We start from the raw sequence: 22,645 nt of genomic DNA, 5'->3' as shown, positions 1-22,645 counted from the left end.
GTAGTCTCTACATTCACGTAAATTCCATATTCAGGTTCATGCTAAGTGCTGAATTTGGGGCACATAGTCTTCCTTAAAAAGAAAAAAAAAATTTGCAAAGTAAGACTGGTTTAAAATTAACCTTTGTGTGTCTTGATACAACTTAAGGAGTAGAACTAGGATGGACAAATTGGGGGTTTTAGCTGCCTCTTTGCTTAGACTGATTTCCTATGCTTTCTTCCCTGAGCCCACTGCCAATTTATTAGAGATACTGCTAGTTTTACTTCATTGAAGGCACTGGAAGAGTTAATTTTGACTTTATAGACCGAGCCCTTAACTAGCAAGTAGAGTTTAGAAGCAAAACTGTGTTTTCTCCCCAGAGAGTGATCAGAGGAGAGAGCAAATGCAGAGCGGTAGGCAGAACCTTGCATTGGTTCTCCCTGTCTTACATGCATGTGGATTCTGTGGATAAATAACTTGAATCCCTGTGGCGTCAAGGTCGCCTGGCACCTTTCACAAAATGTGCTTACATCCACTAAGCAGAAAAACAATCTGACAAATGTAGTTGACTATAAAAAACAACTTTAAAAATACAGATGAGTATGTGCTGAAACCACCGACCGCAGCTTCTCAGAACATCCACAGTTGATTGAGTTTGATTTGGATTTGATTTGCACCAGCTTTGCACTGACGTTCAGGAAGCATTCTCCATTGCAAGGAGCTACTGTCCAATTTAAAACCTTCACATCTCCATAAATCCTAAGCAATGTCAATGGCTGATCAGTATTACAGAGAGTAACCAGCAGGCTCCACAATTCCACATGTGCATAGGTGTTTTTCTTAGTGAAGATTTTGAGTAGTAATGTTGCAAAAGCAACAACCTTGCTTGATCACCTGAGTCCTGTACAGGCACCCTGCCTATTAGCATATATTTTCAGGGAGGTGTCCCTAATTTTTTATTGACCCTCAGCTTTTGACTGTGTCTTTTGCAGGGAATTAGAACTCCTTTTCAATTTCCCTGTTTGCAGTTTGTATTTAAGACCAGCTCTGTCACGCTGAGCACAGTAGCTGAGAGCAACAGTCTAGCTGCAGAATGGTGAGGAACTGGAACTTGTAATCATCTCCTCCCTGCGGATCTGCTTGTTTGTGCATTGTTATTCATCATGACATGCTTCAACAACTTAGCTGTGAATTGTGAATAGATGAATGCAGGACATGAAACTTAAATACCTCTTGGGTCACTGAGTCATGTCCATTGTATGTAACACCATAATATATTCCTATTTGAACTGTGGATTTGGTGTTTTAATTAAAAGACCTATTACATAAAAGATGGATGACTGAATCTCCAGCTTTTAAACAGAAAATAAGATCTCAGTTCTTTAGAAGAATAGGTGTAAGCAGCTATGCTGGTGACTTGGATCCCGAGTGGATGGAGGCAGCTAAAATCCTGACAACTTGTGGCTCAGGTTCATCTCTGTGCTTTGGGTTTCTTTGAACCTAGGCTGGTTAGGCTTTGGGCAGTTTTTGAGACATCTGACTCAATCCGTATGTTTTAAGTTAGATGCATTGTTATGCATGTAAATTCTGGCTTCACTTTTGAGGGCTTCTCTCCTAAGACCTGTCTAAGTGACTCTGTAGCTCTTGGTAATTTATGTGAGGTGAAAAAGAGCGAGTTGGTTAATCCTTATAGCAGTACTAAAGATTGTGAAATACTTCGTGAAACAACTATAGTTTGCGTAGCCTTATTTTTGTTTCTGTAATCTCTGTAGTTCTCAGAAATTATTGTTTCAGACACTGGCATTCCTTTGTATGGGAGGAGACAGCACTTTGGCTAAAATGGAAAAATACCGTTGTCAAGTTGGCTATTTAGCTATTCAGTGGCTATAATCTTTAGCACTGACATATCAGAAGATTCGTTGTTAAGACACCCTCTGAAAATTCTATGGATTTCAAGTCTTATCTGAGTGGCAGGTATAATCTCTTGTATTTCATTGTCATATAAATACAAAATTTCAACAGCTGTGGTCTGAAAGTTGTGTAGAAAATCATTCCTACTTATTTGTGGAAAATGAGAAAAAATGCAAATATAAAAGCAAAATCTATGGGGGAAAAGAAAAAAGATATTTCTAATAGTATTTTTTCCAGGTATCTTTCTGCATAATAAAAATACATCTTTTCCTTCCTTGTAAATTGTTCTCCGATATTCATGATTTCCTAGAATGTAACACCCTGCTGACTTTGTTTGCAGGAGTTACATGAAGTGCTGCTTTTAAAGATCCTGCTCGAACTTTTATGTATATACATATATACACACATACATCTATAGCAATCCATTTATATGCTTTTGTGTTTTGACCTGACAAAAGTAATAGTTACATGAAGGATTTTGCCTTCTGCAGAATTACTGAATTTCTTCTACACATCATACATGAAAATACTCAGATTTCTAATATCGGAGTGGAAAGAGGATGTGGACCTGCCTAAAAGAACCAGCCCTCCCTTCATCGGGTGGTTTGGTTTAAATGTGTCGCTGGAGAATTTTGTCATGCTGACTACGGTATATAGTGGGCAGTTAAGCCACAAGTAAACATTACAGCTTTACCAAAAGGATAGGCATGAATAGTCATTAGTTTCACAGGAAGGGAGGAAATTACCCTTTTCCTGATTGTCAGGTAGTTAAACTCTGTCTTTCCAGAGTGGATTTTAATCGATGAGGTGTTAATCCAAACAGTGAGGACAAAGGAACAGTGAAGAATGTTTTTTTAAAAAGAAAGAACTGTAAACAGCTGAATCCTCAAAAGGTAAGTAATTTCCTTCTTGTGTTGTTCATCTTAAATTAACCCTGAGAAAAACTAAGTATCTTTTGTTTGACCTAATTTGCAAATTCATGGTTGGTACAACTTAATTGAAATCGTGCACATTGAATTTAGTCTGGGGTGTTCGTTAGTGCTGAGATTATCTGCATATACTAATAGGCAGCTTGATAAGATCCGGTGGTCCCAGCAGTAGGAAATAATTATCAGAACTACCAGGCAATTGTTGGTAATCCAAGTAAATTAAAGCTACTTTGGTTTTGTTTATTGCTTTGTAGTTTGTGTTTTGGTTAATACTGGTAAAGTATTTCTGAAGGGTTTTCCCCTATAACTTTTTTTCCATACATCCTGTTTGTTTTGTTTTATAGGGTTAAAAAACCCACAAAGAATCAGAACTGCTTTTAAAACTAATTTGTTTTTCAGTAGACCTAGTTTATTCACTGCTGGACAACCCAATATCTTTTCTTTGTATGAAAATGCTCTCCTTTGTTCTTTTTCCATCAGGTATAAGGTAGTATTTCTCTGATCTGCAAGTCCCACATGCACTCTATGTTCATGAATGCATGTCCCTCTTCTATATATCTCTAGCATATTGCCATACTTAATGTAGAGTAAAAACTCCAAGACTTCATAACTTACCCTGTTGAAAAAGCACAAATGACATGGCAAAATAAAATTTCCAAGTAGAAAAAGGAGAAGATATGAAAGCAAACGAGGTGCATTTTTTTCATTAATTTTCTTCCAAGCATACAACTTTCACAAAATTATCTGAAAAGATCACACTCATAAAATGATGTCAATGGTTAATGGGTTGCCTGAAAGTGTATATTAAAAAGCCATGTAATTTGGGACTCACCATTCCAGTTTTACTGTGTCTGAGCATAGAAGGAACTAAAATTCCCCCTGTGGTTAATCAAAAGTGTAGAAGAATAAAATGCTGTTTGTAGCTCTAAACAGAAAACAAGCAGAACAAAATCCTTTCCGATTAAATGCAATTTTGTCTGTAAAATGCTGTTCTCTTTTTTTCTTTTAGATACGTTACGTATGCTTGTTACACAGTGCAAACTGGGTAATTGCTCATCAGAGCAAAAATCCCTTTCAGTTGAACAGGAGCAAATGTAGGTAGGACAGATTGGTAGAAAAAGTCTTTTAAATGCAGTAATCTGCTGTTCTTGAAAGAAAGTCCTATTTTCTATGAAAACCTGTCTCCACAAAATGTCTTCTGGGTCCTTAGCAGTTGTACTTTTGTATTTGGTACAGTGGTAGGAAGAGTGAGGAAAATTGCTCTGTGATGTCTACTCTTCCCTTGGTTCTGAAGGATGAAGAAGCTGAACTATCATCCCCAGTACATGTTAGAGTAGTCCTAAGTCTGCTTTAGTTCATGGTGAGGGAAAGAGCCCCTTAAGAACTATTCCTCACTACCCCAGAACTGCTAGAGTTCATTGCAGTCTCCAGAACGTTCCCTTCACCGAGGTAAAGAGCATTTGGCAAATGCGTGACTCTACTTTGCTTGCTGAGGTTTTTTTTCTTCTACTGTAGATCATGCGTGAGGCTTATCTACTCCGTTATTTCCTCTTTTGTCCTACTGAAATAGTGCTGAGCAAGGCCTTGAATTAACAGCCTTACAATAACTGGATTTTGCAAAGTACACAGAGACTGATTACAAGCAAAAAAACCTCAGTGGATCTGCTGTTAAGTAGTGCCTATATTTACCCTATCCCAATATTTACAAAAGAAGAGAACTACTATTAAAAGAGCTTTTATCAGTGAAGGTTCATCAATTGGTTACCTAGAGAAAACAGGACATCTTTAAAATGCAAGAAATAAACAAGTGAGCTGCCAAATCATGCGGTCCTTGAGTCTTTCCATACTCTTTCATCAGACAACCCCCCTGTTTGTCTTGTATGTCGTATATTCACAGGAATCATGCCCCAGGGCATGGGGTGGTCCAGGGACTCTGTGTTCCACCATAGCACAATCTCCATCCTCCTTTCATTTATAGCTTTTCCCCCTCATGTACAAGCTATCAGCATTTTCAGTTATATTGGCAGAACAGGAAGATCTGTCATGGAGGGAAGACAAAGCAGTGTAGTTTTGCTGGAAGGAGTTTTTGATTCCTGTTAAGAGAATCTTTGATTGGTTTAGGTGGGCTTGGTAGTGTTGGGCTTGGTAGTGTAGGTTAATGATTGGACTGGATGATCTTAAAGGTCTTTTCCAACCTAGACGATTCTATGATTCTATGATTCTAATCTGTGAACCATAAGAGAGGTGCTTAAAACTGATAGCCTTGCTAATCAGATGCTGAAATTTCAGTTTTGCTGCTTCTCACTAAGCACTTCCCTCTTCTGTGTTTTTGTTTTGATTGTTTCTTTCTTTCTAATTTTCACTGGAATTAATAGAGTTGATATCTGGAAAATTTGGCATTGACTAGATTCCGTCAGTGTTGAACATTTTACGTGTTTTCCATTAATGACAGAGGAGTACCACTGTTATGCTACTGCTTCCACTAGAGGATTTGATTTTTAGTAAGGGTCGACTGGCAGATGCTCAGCTGATTTAAAATGGTATGATGAGTGCAGTACCATCAGAGTCAGGTGAAGCTATGGTAATGTAGATACTGGTGGAATAATATTCCCATTTTACTGACTGAAAAACTAAGCGACATGGAGATCATGAGGCCTGGCCACAAAAACTTAGCAGACTCTTTACAGAACTGGGAATCAAGCCAAGTCTCCTAAAACCCAGCTCAAATTTCTGACCAGTGTTGCACTGACTGAGGCGCTAATTAGTGATGTTTTGAGGACCTCCCTTCTCTCTTACACAAAAAGGGAGATTAATCTTCTAATCATAATTACAGAATTAATGTATCTCACCGCACAGTTACAAAATGATGCTTTCGGTGTGACTTTTTAAGCATCTTTCTGCTCATTCAACATTATTTTCTATAAACCGGAGTGCTTACAAAGAAATACTGTTCAACCTCTTCTCTGCATAACAAAAAGCAGCCTACAACTGTAAGGTCTCTTTCCATTCATCAGCCACCACATCTGTTGCTTGCTTGGACACTGACCAAAATGATTCATTCACATGTCTAACATTTATTTTTGGTGAAATACTGGGATTGTACAGAAAGGCAATATTTCAAAACTCGGTCTAGAAAACCAAGGGAAGTTGGAAACAACTTCCTCAGCTGAAAACAAACACGGCGTTATATCGTTCTGCAGCTTTATTAGAAGGAAGGCAGTAGCCAAGTGAAGCAGCTGGAATCACACTGAAGTCACTCTGAACTCTGCAGATCACTTCATTCTTCCTTCTGCTACAGAGCTCGCATCCCTGATTTACAGTGCGTTTTGTTCCAAAGAACTAAACGAGGTAGGTCAATCGCTCTGTTATATCTTTTCCTCTCTCCCTTCTGAATAATGTGTTTCTACAGCTACAACAACACTTGCAGGCAAATCCTGTAAGGTAGTGTAGCATATACTGGCTAAAAGAGCTTCTTGGAAGAAAGAATGTGATACTCTTTATTTCAAAGATTATTTTGAACCACCCCTGCAGCAAGAAAAGGTATGAAAGTATGTGTGAATTTAATTTTTAATGACTTTTGAATGTGTTATACACACTTCAAGGAGTCTTTTATCCTGACAGAGAATGGTAAGTGACCTTGACTTAAATTTCCACCCCCACCCCCCCCGCCTTCTGTGTTGGTTTTAATTTTTTTATTTGCTTAGGGATACTATGTCTCCTATAGCTACAGCAATTCTCAGTATTATTAGAAATAAGTACATCAGTTCTGATCTGAATAGATTCTAGAACAGAAACTGGAAATAATTTCAACTTAAGTAGCAGATTCACAAAATAATTCTGAAGAATTAGTCATGAAGAATTAAAAAAAGGCTTTTATGATCTGAGCTGGAAGGTGCGTGTGTTTTCCCTAACCATCGCGGAGTAAGGTAGGATGTGGATCGGGCTGTCATTAAGTGTATGGGAGCATGTTTCCTAGGAAGTGACAAGAAAATTGGAAGCCTTATATACTACTGCACAGTGAGACAGGGCTAGATTCTACCTCCTATTCAGACTTGGTGATAACCATGTTGTTGTTACCTGTAGCCTTTCTAAATGTGATCTTGCAAAGCCAAACAATATCCCAGACCTGTTTTTGTAGATTTACAGAAGATGTATAGATTGTCTATGAATTAAAACACATTTGCTATCTAGCTGAATAAAATTGTATTACTGAATAATTTTACATTTTTATTAATTCATATTATTAATTCAGCTAAGGAGAAGAGAGGGAGTGAGGGTATGTCAGGGTAAAGGAATTTGTCAGACCAGGTTTGTAGAAACTGATTCAGGATTAACTTGCTTATGGCAGCTTACTTTCACTAGCATCATATTATTGGTTTGCCTCAGCTGAACTAGGAAACACAAATATTTTGATAACCCGTTTACTTTTGTTTAATGTTACTGCAGCTTCTGCTCACATTTAAAACATTATCAGCCACTTACGCCAGGCAGACAGTGTAGGGGTCCTACCAAGTTTACTTTAATCCTAGGGATTTTATGTGTGCTATGCGTGATATTAGAGTCCACTTTTATTGCATTAGAATCTCTTTGAGTATGGCGTAGTGCAAGTTATTTGACTCTGGAGAATTAATTTATGGTTTGGATTCTCTAATTGCCTTTGTGGAAAGGGATCATAAGTCAGGGGAAGTCTATGTAAGGATTCCTAGGCAGGATCTGACTACAGGTTTTTACTGCACCGGTGAGGGCAGAGGAAAACTGTTGATGACAATAATGCAATTTGTATGTACTATACATTATAAATTCTTCCTTTTCATTTTAAGAATTTCTTTCTCTGCTGACAACCTAATGAGCAACTTCTGAAATGCTGTTAGATTTGTGTTTATTTTGATAGACTGATTCAAGAGGAAAATTTATATCCGATTCCTAATAAAGCCAGTTGCCTTAAAGAATTTTCTTTTCCTTATATTTCTTAAAAACTTGAAGTTTGTGATCTGTTCTTAGATATTAATTTTTCATTATTAACTCTGCTATTCCAAGAACTAAGCAGCTAGTTTTGCAGAAGATTGTAGCCTGTTGAATGGTCTTGTTATTTGCTTATTTATTCATTTTGACTTCTGGAATGTGCCAATGGTTCAGCTGTCTCTCTTACTGTGGTGGCTTGTTGTCTGGCTAATTTTCACTCATTATTTCTGATAATGGTTTGATTTGTGTTCATTCAGTCTGAAGCCAGCAGTTTCACAACAGTGCAGGGCTGTGTTGTTCCCAGCTTTGGAAAAGAGCTCTGAGTGGGTGGAACATTTTCTCATGGCCTGTTACCAGAAGAAGGGATTGGTGTGACTGGGGTGGGTGGTGTCCAAGAGACATTTGGTTTTAGAAGGGAAGCATAGATCATGGACAGATCAGTTCACCCACGTTTGCTATTGCTTTTACAGTGTGTTTGAGGCTCCTGAGACACAAAGAAAAAATTACGTGTCCTCAAAAGAAGTATATAGTACTTCCGGGGGAGCTCAGCTAATTCTGTGCTCTTTGTATCTTCAATATGTTCCAGAGGATGAGGGCCTGGAGACAGGAGCAAAAAGCCCTGTATCAGCCCATGGCTGCTCTTTTCCAGAGAAAATTTTTGCTGCCTTGTTGCAGCTCTGTCATATCTGGCCCACCATTTTACTGCATTACAATTCTTTAGATGAAAAGAACAGACCTGCTGCAGATGCAATACTTCTTCATTAGTGGGCTCAAAGAGAAACTAACAAAACCCACAGCTACAGGTCAGGTTTGTTTGCAAGGGTTATCTGCAAAGGCCAGGGCATCTAGAAGTCACCAGTCTTTGCCAGGGACATTAGCCAGAAAAGAGTTTGCGGACGCCTTCTGCTTCTCTTCCACAGTCCAGTCTCTCTTGTCCCTTTTTGATGCTTCTTGAAGGATGTATGTCGAGAATCACAAGGCTCAAGTATGAAAAATCAACACCTTTTCCCTCTATCCACAAAAGGTTTTTGCCTCTTTATTCTTTTGGCAGGGTCTAAATTCTGCCTCCAACCCTACCTTTGAGTCTGTTGTTTGGCTTTGGGCAAGATACTTCTGTTCCTTTCCCTACTCTTCTTGTGCCCGTTTATTCTGTTTAATTATAAACAAGGCAGGAATTGTCTCTCATTATGTGCTTATTATCTAGTGTCTAGATCCAGTGAGGCTTTGATCTCAAAGGCTAGGACCTTTGGGTACTTTCCCAACATAAAATACTTGCTTCTTTCAGCAAGTGTGAGCCTGGCACAGAAGTTTTGTTCTCTTCTGAAGCCTTCTAGATGAGAGAAAGTGGTGAGTAGTAAGTCCTGTACCATCAATGTAATACCACTTTCTGCACTCCCTTTCTTTTTTCTAGTGATCCTCTTTTTATGAGCTCAGCCCCACATCTTTTTAATGAGATGTTTTGGAAATGTTACAAACCATTGTCTCATTTAAGGAAACTGAGTAACATGTTGTTGAGGTCCTAAACTCTTGACGCAGGGTGTTGCACCACATCTGGTGGAGTCAAGTGAGAAGTGATTTGCAAAGGTAATATGGGAAGCCTGTAGAACCAGTATTTCCAAGCTCCTAATTTAACACCTTAATCATAGGCGCCATCTATTCTTATCAGTGCTAGGGAGTGTTCCCAGTGCCATATTAGGGAGATAGATAAATATCTAGCCCTCCTGAAATTGTATTAACAATATGAATTTTTCAGTTTTGCAGGAATACAGGCAATGCTTATTTTAGACTTGATCTTAAAGTAAATAAAAGAGTTAGCTTTGTATGAGTAGGAATATTGGAGTAACACTGATATAGAAGTAGACACTCTTAATCTACTGTACACAGTGATCCTAGCATATTAACTGTGAGGGCAAAATTAAGTATGTTATCAGCTGGAATGTTTTGGTTATATACTAGCCATGGTTTGGAACTGGATGTTCTGATATACCCATGCAAGAGTATGTGTCAGGAGTAATATAACAATATTACAATTGTGCTAGAAGAAACTTCTGATGTAGATTTAATGAACAGTAGAATAAACCTTAGAAGAACAGAGGTCAATTTAGAGGGCAGTACTTAACCAAGCATACTGTTAGAAGTGACTGGGAAATTAATATGTGAAATAGAATAGAATATAAGAAGGCATATTTGAGGAATGAGTTGTGTTGCTAATGAGTTACGTTGCTAATTTTCTCTGGGGTTAGTTCTTCTTGTTAAAAGGATTCTTAAGTATAACAGATTGTAAGCTATTTTTTATCTGTTATTTGATAGAGATTTTCTGTCTTGCTGGAGAGGGTTATTTTATTTTTTTCCGTAATGACCTGTTGTTACTGTGCAGTAACTTTAGAATGGCTGTTGTCTAACATATGTTTAATTGGCCTTAACCAGTCTGGTGAGACAACAGTTGATAGTCTGAAAAAAATCTCTGCATTCACTCTTTATTCCCTGCTCTCACTTTGCTACTTCCTGTTAGGGGGGAATTGTGGTTAAAGCCTGTGTTTGCTGAAGGAGTACAACCTTTTGAAAGCATGCTTAGAGCTGCATGATCATGTAATGATCATATGAACGCCAGTCAAAATCTTCTTTCGTCTCAAATATGTGAAACAGTTGCAAAGTAAAAATTCCAAATAATTTTTGCAGTAAACACTTAAGAAGTCATGCTTGATTAGAAATACAAGCATTCATTATCTTATCAAGCCAGTAACTGTGAAGCTGAAGCACTTAAAAATTTTAAATCAGGTATCTACATTATTCTAGGTATGTAGTTGTTATGGTGGCTTATAGCCAAAGAAAATACTGCCGGCATTTGTGGAGGAATAGAAAACATGTGAAACTTCCCTGGAACAGTACATCATTAGTGTGCGTATCTTACCTGCTGAGGACACAGCCAATATGATCTATAGTGTACCTGCTGGGCTTTGTCATCTGAGAGATGTTCTTAATGGCTCTGAGGTATGTCCTGGGCCTGCAGAGACAGATTAATGTATATGACAAGCAAATGGTGGCGATCCAGGTTCCTTTTCTCTTCAGTGTAGAGAAAACAGACCAGAATCTGCAGGGGCTGCCCAGGTGGGTGCTGGCTCCCTCCAACACAGTGGGCATGACCGCACAGGGGAGAACCTGTCTTCAGGAAGGGGAAGGTTTTCCAGAGGTGAAGCTGTGGTTTTCCTGCTCCATTATAAGTAAGGGGACAGTGTTGTGTTTAAGAAAGGAGGATAGGACTGTGGCTGAACCACTAGGCAGGGCCTCCAGGTTTAGCACCTGGTTTGATCAGAGACTTCCTGTAGGTCATTCTCAGCCTTCTGGTCTGTAAACCAGACTGATGATACTTCTCACTTGAGCCCACTTTCACTAAGGGTTATGAATACTGAGGTGTTATGACTGGTTATGTAAATACTTCAGCAGTGCTGACACATACAATATAAGACCATATTTTAAATCTCAAGTGGCATTGTTTACCTAAACTTCTATTTTTACCTACTTGTAAGAATGCTTGTATATTCCCCCCCTGCCCTGAATGGGGCCACTTTAAGTGTTTCACAGATATCGCCTGTCATTTTCTTGACTCTGATGTAATATGTTTGTGGTCACGTGATAGACTTGCAGTGGTTACGGCAACTCCTTACGTCAAAAGGAATATTAAAAAAGATACTTCTACTTTCAGCTGTATTAACAGAAGGGAGTAAGAGCAGGAGCAAGTGCTAACTACACAGTTACCAAGTGCCCCCCCCCAGCTCATATCCTGAGGACATCTGAGTTTCTTTGTCTTCTTTGGGGATGGAAGTCTTGGTGCTTGGGATTAGCATGAAAATAAATCACTTTGGATGATATGCAGTTGCTGGTTGCAGACATTTATGAGTTACCTGATTGTTGAAATGGTACGCTGCTCAGTTGCAGCAATTGTCTGGATGATTTGTTATATTCAGGCCAGACCTACTGTAGATACTTTTCCTATTACAGCAGCATTATTCAGATATAAAGTTGGGTTTTCCATTTGTTGTTTAACGTTTCTGTGGCGGCAAAAGTGCTGGTCTGAAGTCATTGCTTTACCAATGTTAACTGAGTCTGCTCTATAAGCGTTTGTTAATCCTGCCGTAACACTCACTTTGTGTAAAATGTTTTGAGGCTATTATCTGGTCAAATGACTTCAATACCACAGATTAAGTGGTGTGTTATGACTAACAGGGTCATGTTTGGCCTTGCTCAAAGAAGGTTGTTTCTGGCCTAAATTTTGGGAGATGTCTAGCTAGTACATTGCGTATACATTTCTAACACTGCTTCACTGAGAGGCTTAATGGAGAATGATGGTTACTTGCATACTTGTCTTGTCTGCTAGAACAAATACATCTATATTCTGGCTTGAAAAGGTTTCCAGTCACATATCGTATCTATTATGATCCATTCTAGTCGTTGAATTCAGGACAGCTTACAAAGTAATTTTGTTGCCATATGTCTAATGACCATTAAAAAGATAGTTGAGAGATAGGTGTTTGTGTATGTGTCTCTGAAAGAGAAAACATACACACAAGACTTGATTCTGCTTTTGTGTATACTAGCTTAAAATACTTGTTTCCTAGTAGCTTTGTCTGCAGGGCCAGCTTTAGGCTTAAATTACAGCATAGCTATGATTTAAGTTTGCAGTATGGGTGTATCATCATGCTATAGGAATGTTTCTACTTGGAGGCAAGTGGTCATCTTGGCTTTGTTCTTTTGAGGGAGAAATATGAGGCTATGACAGTTTGTAATCTCATTAGTATTCCTTGTGAGTTCTAGGATTTTTTCGTATGTCTTTGTATAATACTTTCCAGAAATATGTATATACCTCTAACAAACTTGCTCAGCCTTCTGTGTTTTGAACTTTACAGATAAACTACTGGGTGAATTTCATGTTTATGTTTTTGAAGCTAGATAGATTAAAAATTTAGCACCTCAAAAGTTCCAAGAAATTTTTTTTGAGGGTTCTCAAATGAATTCAATATCCAGACAAACTTGCTGGGACACAGTATGACAAGCAGGCTTTAGGTGACCTTTTGAGAAACTAGTTGTTCTCCAACATCTGACTCTTGCAAATGACAGAAGTTGAAGTGAATCAATCAAATAAGCTTTCCTTTAGCCATAGATCATACATGTGGAATGTGATACGCTGAGAAGTATTCATAAAGACATTAAAAGGAGGGTTTGTGTAATATGTTCCCTCTATGAAAAGTTAACTGTTGAGACAGCCAACTCTGCAAACCAGAATTTTCCTATTAAGTCAGGACCCACTATTGTGACCTCTGAAATCAATTTAGCTGGCCAGAGGCTCTGAGCACTGTTTATCACACTGAACAAATAGATTTTGGGACTGCCACTCAAGTATTTGTGTTAACTTTTAACTAACGCAGACAATAAATAACCTCTTCCCTTGGACCTCTCTGTAGACTTCGCAAGTAATGAGGACCAAACATGAGGGAGAGCTTGTGTGGGCTGTAGCCCAAACATGTGGCATAAACTACCAGTGTAATTAAGTTGGACCCTAACTTGCGTGGTGCCCAGAGAACTTTGAACCCCCAGGAAGACTTTGCATCACGTGAAGTGAGTGGAAATTGCAACTGTTTTGTTTGTTTTCTCCTATTTTAGACTGAAAACCCAATGTAATTTAATTCCCAAGCCATTCCACTGACCTCAGGGCTGAGGCGTGGAGAGGTCAAATGACTTTCCCTGGTCAAACAGGATACATGTGGCATAGGCATGAATAGAATCCAAAGTACTGGTCCCATGTTATAACCGTAAGGCCATTCTTAGTGTGACAAAAACTGTTCTATTTTAAGCAGATCAATCATTTGTCCAAGTTGTCATTATGGCTCAACTTTATGAAATACTGTAATGGTGGCAGAGAAAACAAACTCCAGGTAGTTGTAGTAAAAAGCTATGAATATGTCAATTGAGATCCGATTCTGTAATTCCCTGCTGAAATTCAGAGAAACGTAGTTCATGTAGCACATGGTGAAGTCTCTTCACAGCAGTTCTGCAGCTTTGTATTTTAGAAATATTTCCTAACGATCTGTATTTCTTGGTAATTCTGTTTTCTGTCCCAGGACCTGAAAGTTACTAGCACCAAGTGCCAGCCTGTGATGGGTCCTATGAAGTCGTTTAGTAATTAACGTCTGTTTTACAGAAGGGGACAGGAAACGAAACCTCCTGGTCAAGCGTTCTGAAACCTTTTTGTTTAGAATTAAGCAACTATTTTCATAATTAAGCAACTGAATCAAGGAGGCTCAGTTTCTAGTTGTGACCTCAGCAAACAGGAACAGACTCCAGTCAAACAAGTGCTGAGCGTACACTTTACACAGGCTGTTTACTATTTAAAAAACAAAAACAAAAGACAGGATTAAGTCTAAACCTGGTTATATTCATCCATATGCCATACAACACTGTTCTGTAACCTGTGGCTGCTCCCAGATCGTATTGCCAGGCCTCTAACCACACTTTCCTGTTTATTGAAAAATATTTTCCTCGCTCTGTCTCCTTTTTGCAACCCCGGACCAGCAGGGACTGAGCCAGTGAACTGCACCAAACCTCCCTTAACCTTTCTAGCAGCTGGCCTGACAGCCAAGAGGAAACTGCTGGCAAAAAGTCTTGTTTTCTGTACTGAGCCTCTGTTTGCAGACAGGTTCATGATAGTCTTTCCAGCTTGGAAATTAGGCCATTTGTCAAAGATCATACAGGAAATCAGTGACAGAATAAGGAATAGAATTAGATTTCTTCACTTTCAAGGCCTAGACTTGAACTGCAAGACAGTTCTGACTGTGAAAGTTCATTAATAAATAAAAAACAAATTAATGTATTTGAGACTGTGTGTGTTTCAAGAACACAAAGAAACATCCCTGCTGAATGATGGTTAAAGGTTATCCCAGAAGAAAAAAATCTGGGTCCTTACTGATGTAAACCAGCATAACTCCGCTGACAATCCCCTACTGCTTATCTTCTGCAGGGCAAGGCTTAACACCATGAGTCCTGTTATAGAAGCGCTTCATATATGTGGATGTCAGAGGTAAAAGTTTCTGGGCTTTGCAAATGTAATTGTCAGTCTTTGCTGAGCCCTAGCCATAGAGTCTAGTTTCAGCATCGTGCACTGGGACCAATGGTAAGCAATGTTCCTCCTGCTTTTTTGTCCCCACTGCTAGAGAGTTACTGCATTGGAAGGCTATGAGTTAGAGATAAGGAAAAATACAAGCTTAGAAATATAATTGCATTCTGAAGGTGTGCTCTTTCAATGGACGAGTTTTAAAGTACAGGAGGTTTGGTAAATATTTGGTATTTATTTAGGTATGTTTTCTTTCTCCTGCTGTACATCATCTTTGAAATTCTAAATATAAAATTAACATTGCTGGCAGTATTGTTTGTTAGGCAATAATGTTTGTTATTGTCATTATGGTTTTTTAGCACCATTAGGAAAATAAAAAGGTTTGGAAGAAAATGTTTGAATCCAAGTATTGTTGTGTTGTGCTAGCTCTTGAGAAACTTAAAAGCAAAATTGATTAGCAACTGGAATACAGGATGTCAATCAGCAAGAGTCTGAAAATTTGGATTTTTTTTGTTTAATTGCATAAATTAGATTTGAAGGTATAGTTCTGTATATAGGTAAAGACACTAAAAAATCCAATTATTAACCTGTCATCTGAAACTGTCCAAAGGTAATGTTGTTCCAGATGTTAGTGGTACCACTCCTTGTTTGTACTATTTCTCAGCAGCTGTTAAGATATTTGAAAAAATGACTCAGAGGGGTGGTACTGGTATTTGGTGCAGAATTTACCCCCAAGGGGCATGTAATTACATAAATGCAGCCCAGTAAGTGTAATTTTATCAGGACAGCAAACCAAATAACATTCCTTCTGACTGATGTAAATTACAAGGGACAAATGTTATCATAGCCTCTTGACAGAACAGGCTGTATTGACTCTTATTACAGATTTTTTTTTTATCAAGAGATAGAAAATTACACAGCTTTTTTTGTTCCCCTTGTCTATCCACCTATGGATGAGAAATCTAATCCCGCTAATGTGTGTGCACATGTGTAGCTTCACTTGTGTGAGTAATCCTTTCAAACTAAGTGAACTACTTTTTTGGAGGAAAGGTATGTATGTGAATACAAGCTTGCAGATGTGGTTCTGCAGGCAGCGTGCTCTGGAGACGCTGCTCCTGTTTTCCTTAGCATGCTAAAATTAATGGAATTACAGGAATGCAGGGCTGGTTTCCGAAAGAGTAGGCCGAATTTCAGTTTCTGAATGGAGTTAGCGCTCAGATGTGTACTGCTGAGCTCATCCATAGTACACCTAATGGGCTGGTCGTATCCTGGTCTCAGGGACAGGTTTTTAGTGCAGCCGAGTCCAGCCAGACAATATAGCTTTAAATGATAACAGAATTTAGTAGAATATTTGTTTTGACCATGGTGAATACTTCGGTCAGACTGTGGCCATCTGTGCTGCAGCTTTGCCTAGCTTTGCCTGTACTATGGAATGGACACGTGACTTCTGAGTGCTTTTTCCTGCTCAAACTCTGTTTGCTATCTGTTTTCCCCATTCATTTCTTTTTTTCTGGATTTTTCCTTTGGTTTATATATCCCCCCTGCCCCCTTCCCTCCCTCCCACACTCTTCCTTTGGAGTTCTAGAAGAAAATTCCTATGTGAAAAATCATGTTGTACTTGTAAGTTCCAGAAGCTTTTTCAACAGGAGAAAACTGAGACTGTCATTCTGTCTTAAAAAAAGAAAAAAGGGGACACATATATTTTCATCTATAGCTTTTACAGTGTGTCTTACTCTCCTGGGAAGCTTTATTTTCTTTCATTTGTTACCTATTTCTCAGCTCACTAGTGGAAGAATACCACAATTGTATGTATTGTCCCTGAAATATGTTCTGTATGTTTCCTTCTCTATATCCTTTGTTGCGTTAAGGAAATCTAATACATTGAATGTGTCTGAAAATCAGCATTCCTTGATACAAAGATAGATACATGATAGAGAGGAATAAACCCATGAACTTTCCGTTTCTGGAGAAAACACTGTCTATGGTTTTGTTAACTGTAATTTGAGGTGTGGGTGGGTGGGTGGTAATTTTATAAAAAATGGCTTCCTGGCATTTTAACTGCACTTTTTTGCCTACATAGATGCCTGGTGGTTCTCTGATCCATAAAACTTGCTTCATATAGGAACAGAGCAGTAAAGTGAAATCCTACTAGAAAAGAATAGAAAAATCACACTTCAGTAAAACTTTGCATCTGGTCTCCCAGAAATTTATCAGTGATGTTGTGCTCAGTGCTCTCTCTTAAGAAATAAATGCAAGGAAAACAGTTGCTGAAGATTTCAAGTGTTGCCTTGATTTGAGCGTTTCTTGAAATGCCTGTGACCAAAATACTCCACAAGCTTTGTGCTAGCAACTGACAGCTAAAAAGTGGTAGATATGTGAAACTAAGACAATGTTTTGAGTTTTTTTTATGACCAAGAACTTAAAGAAATTGTAGGTTACTATTTGCAGTGCAGTAAAACACTTCTCCTTTGACTGTTCCATTTCTTTTCTTCCCCAGAAAGCAACCGTGCAACATGACGTTTGAAGATTTTGAGAACTACTCTTATTTCTACGACCTGTCCGAGGAAGATGAATCACCCCAGTCCTCCCTCAGCATTGCCCATATGATTTCTCTTTCCTTTTACAGTGTGGCATTTCTGCTGGGGGTGCCAGGTAATGCCATCGTCATCTGGTTTATGGGCTTTAAGTGGGATAAATCTGTTTCCACACTCTGGTTCCTCAATCTGGCCATTGCAGATTTAATTTTTGTTCTCTTCCTGCCCCTCTATATTACATACGTGGCAATGGGCTTCCACTGGCCTTTTGGGAAGTGGCTCTGCAAAATGAACTCATTCATTGCACTACTTAATATGTTTGCTAGTGTTTTCTTCCTGACATTCATCAGCCTTGACCGCTATGTCCGCCTAGTCCACCCAGTATTTTCCTACAAGTATCGGACTGTAAGGAACACTCTCATTCTTAGTGGGCTCATTTGGATGTCAGCTGCAATTATTGGTGGCCCTGCCTTATACTTTAGAGACACAGCTACAGTTCTCAACAATGTCACCATTTGCTACAACAACTTCCATCTGCATGACAGAGAACTTATCGTGCTGACACATCACATTCTCATTTGGGTGAGGCTTGCATTCGGTTACCTCTTTCCTCTAGTGACCATGGTCATTTGCTACTCATTGCTGATTGTCAAAGTGAAGAGGAGAACTGTATTGACTTCCAGCAGGCTTTTCTGGACCATCATTGCTGTAGTTGTAGCTTTTTTTGTTTGCTGGACACCATATCACATATTCAGCATTGTGGAGCTGTCTGCTCACCATGACGAAAACTTGCATGACTTACTGCAGGATGGCATTCCCCTCTCCACTGGCCTTGGTTTCATCAACAGTTGCCTCAATCCAATCCTCTATGTTCTGATTAGCAAAAAGTTCCAGGCCCAGGTCAAGACAACGGTCTCTGAGGTGCTAAAATTGGCACTGTGGGAGGTGAGCCGCTCGGGAACTGTCAGCGAGCAGCTGTGGAGCTCGGACAACACCCATGCGCCTGTGCACTGTTGTGAAACTGCTCAGTGACTGCTCTTGTCACCATCCCTCTCCAAAACAGCTGACAGGAGATTTGGAGGTGTTCTTGACTTCACATCTGCCAGTCAGATGTGCATCTTTGCATATACAGTTTTATGTAAACAGCTGGCTTAATTGCACTTGCTGCTTTCCTTGAAAGGTTTTTAAAGAACACGTCATTTGGGTGTGGCATACTTGCAGTGCACACACACAGCCTGAACTGAAAGTTGTCAGCATAAGTGGAATTGCTCTAACTGGGTTTTTGATCAGGAATGTTGTTGTAATCCTGTTGTTTTGTTGTGGTTCCATACCTCATTGATATCAAAAGAGCACATAATAAAAATATTCCTCCTTGTCGTCACTGATAATGCTCCTGATCAAGTCTTTTTCATCCAAGAGGTCGTGGCCACATATCAATGGATCATGAGTCTCCTGAGCATCTAGTATTGCCTTAAGTAGGAATCACCTGGCTACATCCCAGCTAAGTGAAGCTATCGGTGGCTCTACTCTGCAGTTGGAGAAGAATTCCAAGACAGAGAACACTGAATTGCTGCCTTCTCTTGTCAAAAAAGAGAAGTATGGAAATAAAATCTGTTTTCTCCCAGTGCTCTTTTTTTATACTCAAAATTAAGACAGGAGAGCCTGTGTTTTCTGGTCACTTATTCTTGTGCTTTTAGCACCAGTTGGGTGCAAAATACTGAGCAGATGTTTCATATTGGGCTCATTTGAAATGTACAAAGAACTAGTGAAAATGTTTCTTACAGAAGCTGAGATTAAAGGCCCCTGCCACACTTGTTCTTTTTCTATGTTTAAACTTCCAGGCTCAAAGAGGTTTACAACTATCAGTTGCTCTTTATTGCTCTGTCAAACAAAAAGAAACAAATAATATTTTGTTTGCCTTAATGCCAATCTTTGAAAAATGGGTGGAGTGAATTCAAGAATATTCTGTTATGGGTCTGTAGCCAAATTCGGATTTCTTTGCCAAATGAGAGGCAAGACAGTACATCCAGGAAATGGAGTCCACTCCCATAAGAAAGATGAAGTAGTCCCAGTTATGCTGTATTCTGTTCCAACTTGTTGCTTGCTGTAGAATCACACATGCACCAATGCAAAAAGATATGCTAATAGAATGGACCAATTTCTGATGCAATACTACTTAATTAAAAAGTTGAATGTGGGATAAAACTCCACTAAAAGTAAAAGCATAAAGCTTTGGGTAAATTTGAAACAGTTTTTCCTTGTTATTGGCCTAGGTATATAGAATAAAACTGCCTTTCAGATAATCTACCTAGTTTCTATGGCCTGCCAATACACATAAGTAGCATTTATACTATAATTGAGGCCTTATATGTAAATATATTTGCTTTTGTATAAAATATATACATGCATGTATGAGCACATCCAGTATTGGTAGCTGTACAAATAGAAACAGCCTGACTGTGGTCTGTGACTCTTTCTTTGGGTTCCAGTTTCAGAGTTTGGGAGAGTCAGGCAGGGATCAGTGGAATTTCAGTGTATTTCAACTTTGGGCTGGAAAGTTGGTAAGCAGTACTCTTCCTTTGAGTCATTTGCTGCCTGGTACATAGTGACTCATCATAATATTTTGGCACCGTGCTGCTGAATGTGCCTAAATCAAACATTTTTCAGTTTTTCTTCACATATTCCCTGTCATCTTTCTAAGAATGATGTATTAGTACTACTCTCCTGACTGTACTCTAAGTGAAGTAATAAAATTTTGTTGTTTCCAAAGAGGGTGTTCATTTGCTTTTCTCGGCACCAAAATGTCCATTCTTAGAACAGCTCCTTCCCAAAGATTTTAGAAGATGAAAGCAAGCCCTGACCCTTTCTACTACAGGAATTAAGGTTTATGTCAGCTTTCTTCTTGCATGTCAGCTATGTGAGCACACATATTGCTATATAAAGAAACTGATTTTTCAAATGGGGGAACATGCATGTGCTGTCCTACATAATCAGAAATCGTCCCCTGAAGTAGACAACAGAGATACAGAACAGAATTGAGTAAGGCCAAAGTCAGCCCTGGTCTCTGGAATTAAGTGGATTAACAATTTTGCGATGTAACTACTACCTCATTCACACCAAGATCAGTTACAGAATTATCTCCAAAGAATTTCTGCAAGAGTAACAGAAGATACCTAAATGAAACAGGTAACGCTCTAAGTTTCTGTTTCCAAAGAGTGTCCAAAACAATACCAACAGTTCTACGCTGCTTGGACTGAGGAACGCTCATTCAACCCACAGCAATGGAAAAAAAGCCAGATGAAGGGGATCTATCTTATGCTAAAAGATACTATAGGAAAGCACTTCATAGGAAATAGCTCTACAATCAACCATTCATTCAAGAATAATAGCTATTGACACATTTCATAATAGCCAGGTTCTGATTACTTTTACCTGCTTCCTGAACAGTTTGTACTTCTGAAGGTTGTTACGTAGATTAGTTTGTAACCAATATTTTCTTGAAACTATTTTCCCTGTATTCCTAGATGTCATGTATTGAAGTTACGGAACTTTCTGTTGATCTTTCTGTTAACGGGGTGCAGTTGGGATAGAAGTGGCTGGTTTACTCCAAGATGCTGTTTTTTCATGGGCACAATGACACAGTAGTACACCAGCACATACCCAAATACTACGCAAAAACCCCTGACGTAGATATATGTGGATTCTGCAGAATTCTCTTGTCCGCATGCCTATCTATTTTGTAACTGGGGAGACTGTGCTCTCCAGCTTTTTTTGTTTTGTTCCTGTGCAGCAAGTTTCCTTCTAACATTACAGAACAAAAACCCACAAAGGAAATCCCAACAACTGAAGGGTTTGTACATGCATGCTGAGCATAAATGAAACACACACAAAAATCCAGTCTGGCAGGTCAGATGGATGGCTCATAGGGCTGTATTTTAGTAAAGTTACAGTCTATAAATCAAACCATTTTAGCCACTTAAAGCTTTAATTTCAAGGTCAAGGAAAGAGTTTAAAGGTAAGAAGCACATTGAATGGGAGGTCAGAAACAGCCAAGGATAATAAAAATTACATTTTTGTTGCAGAATTTTTTTTTTCCCCGATGTGGCATTTGCTAATTTCTTGCTTTTAACAGCACCATGACAGAATTGCTGAAACTAAGCTACATGATTTAGCAGAAGCCACAGCTAGAGAATTGCCACAGAAATGGTACTGTGCATTAATTATACACAGGATGAAGCTAGCCCGTTAGCAGTTAAGTTTACGGAAGGTGGGAATGAAGCCTGTAATTATACTTACTTTCAGTTCTTTAATCATGCTTTAAAGCTCTGGCGGATGAATTAGAAAACAAAGCTCGTCCATAATCTGAAGTTGGCAGACCTTTAAACAAAGAGAAACAGGACCTGCTGTGCCAGATAACCACACACAGATGCTCTGTGAAAAAAGAACAAGAAGAGTTATTTTAGCTGCTGCTGTCACGCTTCGGCACTGAGCATCTTCATCTCAGTGACCAATGTGGCACATAGAAAGCTTCCATTTCATGGTCACAATAAATTCTCTATCTCAGTCCAACAGAAGACCTAGAAGTATGAATTTGTCTAGAAGCTTTGCAGCTTTTACATTTTGTATCGTTCCTGTGGAGTTTTTGGAAAATTAGTTCCGAGTGGTTTCTAGATTGATTTTGATTTTTTTTTTTAAAGATTGAAGAACCTGTCTGGAGCCAAGTAAGCAGCTCAAACTGGCCTTAGTTATGCTACTTCATCTTTGCATTTTAATTGAACACCCACTTTTTCTGTCGTTTTGAGCCTGGAACACGCTTTAAGTTCTTTATCTGTGTAGATGACCTACCCATGCTAGCTGCAGCCCGAGGTCCCCACAGCCCCCTGCTCCCCATGCCACGGGCAGCACAGCTGAGCACCCGGGATCCCTGCAGAAGGCGGGCGCCTGCTGCCCCCTTGCCGCCCTCCAGCTCAGAGCAGCCTCCCAGCAGCCAGCCCGCGCTCTTGGAGGCACAGGGCGCACAAGGACCTTGGAATATGAAAGCATGGTCTTTATCCACACTGTTATTTGCTGTACTGATTACGAAGTGCCAGAAAAGATGTGAAATTTGAAGTAATTTCACTGCTAATGTCTTCAGATCTTGGAGGAAGACAGCTCAAGTCCACACAAGAGGGGGTGAGAAGATAACCATGGTAGTCTCAGGCCAGATAAAGCATTTCACTGTATGC

General features: G+C 39.2%; 1 protein-coding gene across 1 annotated transcript; it reads left to right on the top strand.

Moving 5' to 3' along the window:
• The first annotated feature begins 10,761 nt into the window (after window positions 1–10,761).
• On the top strand, window positions 10,762–18,452 carry CMKLR2 (chemerin chemokine-like receptor 2). The gene is made up of 2 exons (XM_009485061.2): window positions 10,762–10,889; window positions 17,384–18,452. The coding sequence occupies exons 1-2, from the start codon at window positions 10,762–10,764 to the stop codon at window positions 18,450–18,452; spliced, it is 1,197 nt and encodes a 398-aa protein (XP_009483336.2).
• The last annotated feature ends 4,193 nt before the right edge of the window (window positions 18,453–22,645 follow it).

Source organism: Pelecanus crispus, chromosome 5 (assembly GCF_030463565.1).
Source record: "Pelecanus crispus isolate bPelCri1 chromosome 5, bPelCri1.pri, whole genome shotgun sequence".
NCBI lineage: Eukaryota > Metazoa > Chordata > Aves > Pelecaniformes > Pelecanidae > Pelecanus > Pelecanus crispus.
This window is presented reverse-complemented; position numbering and strand designations above follow the sequence as displayed.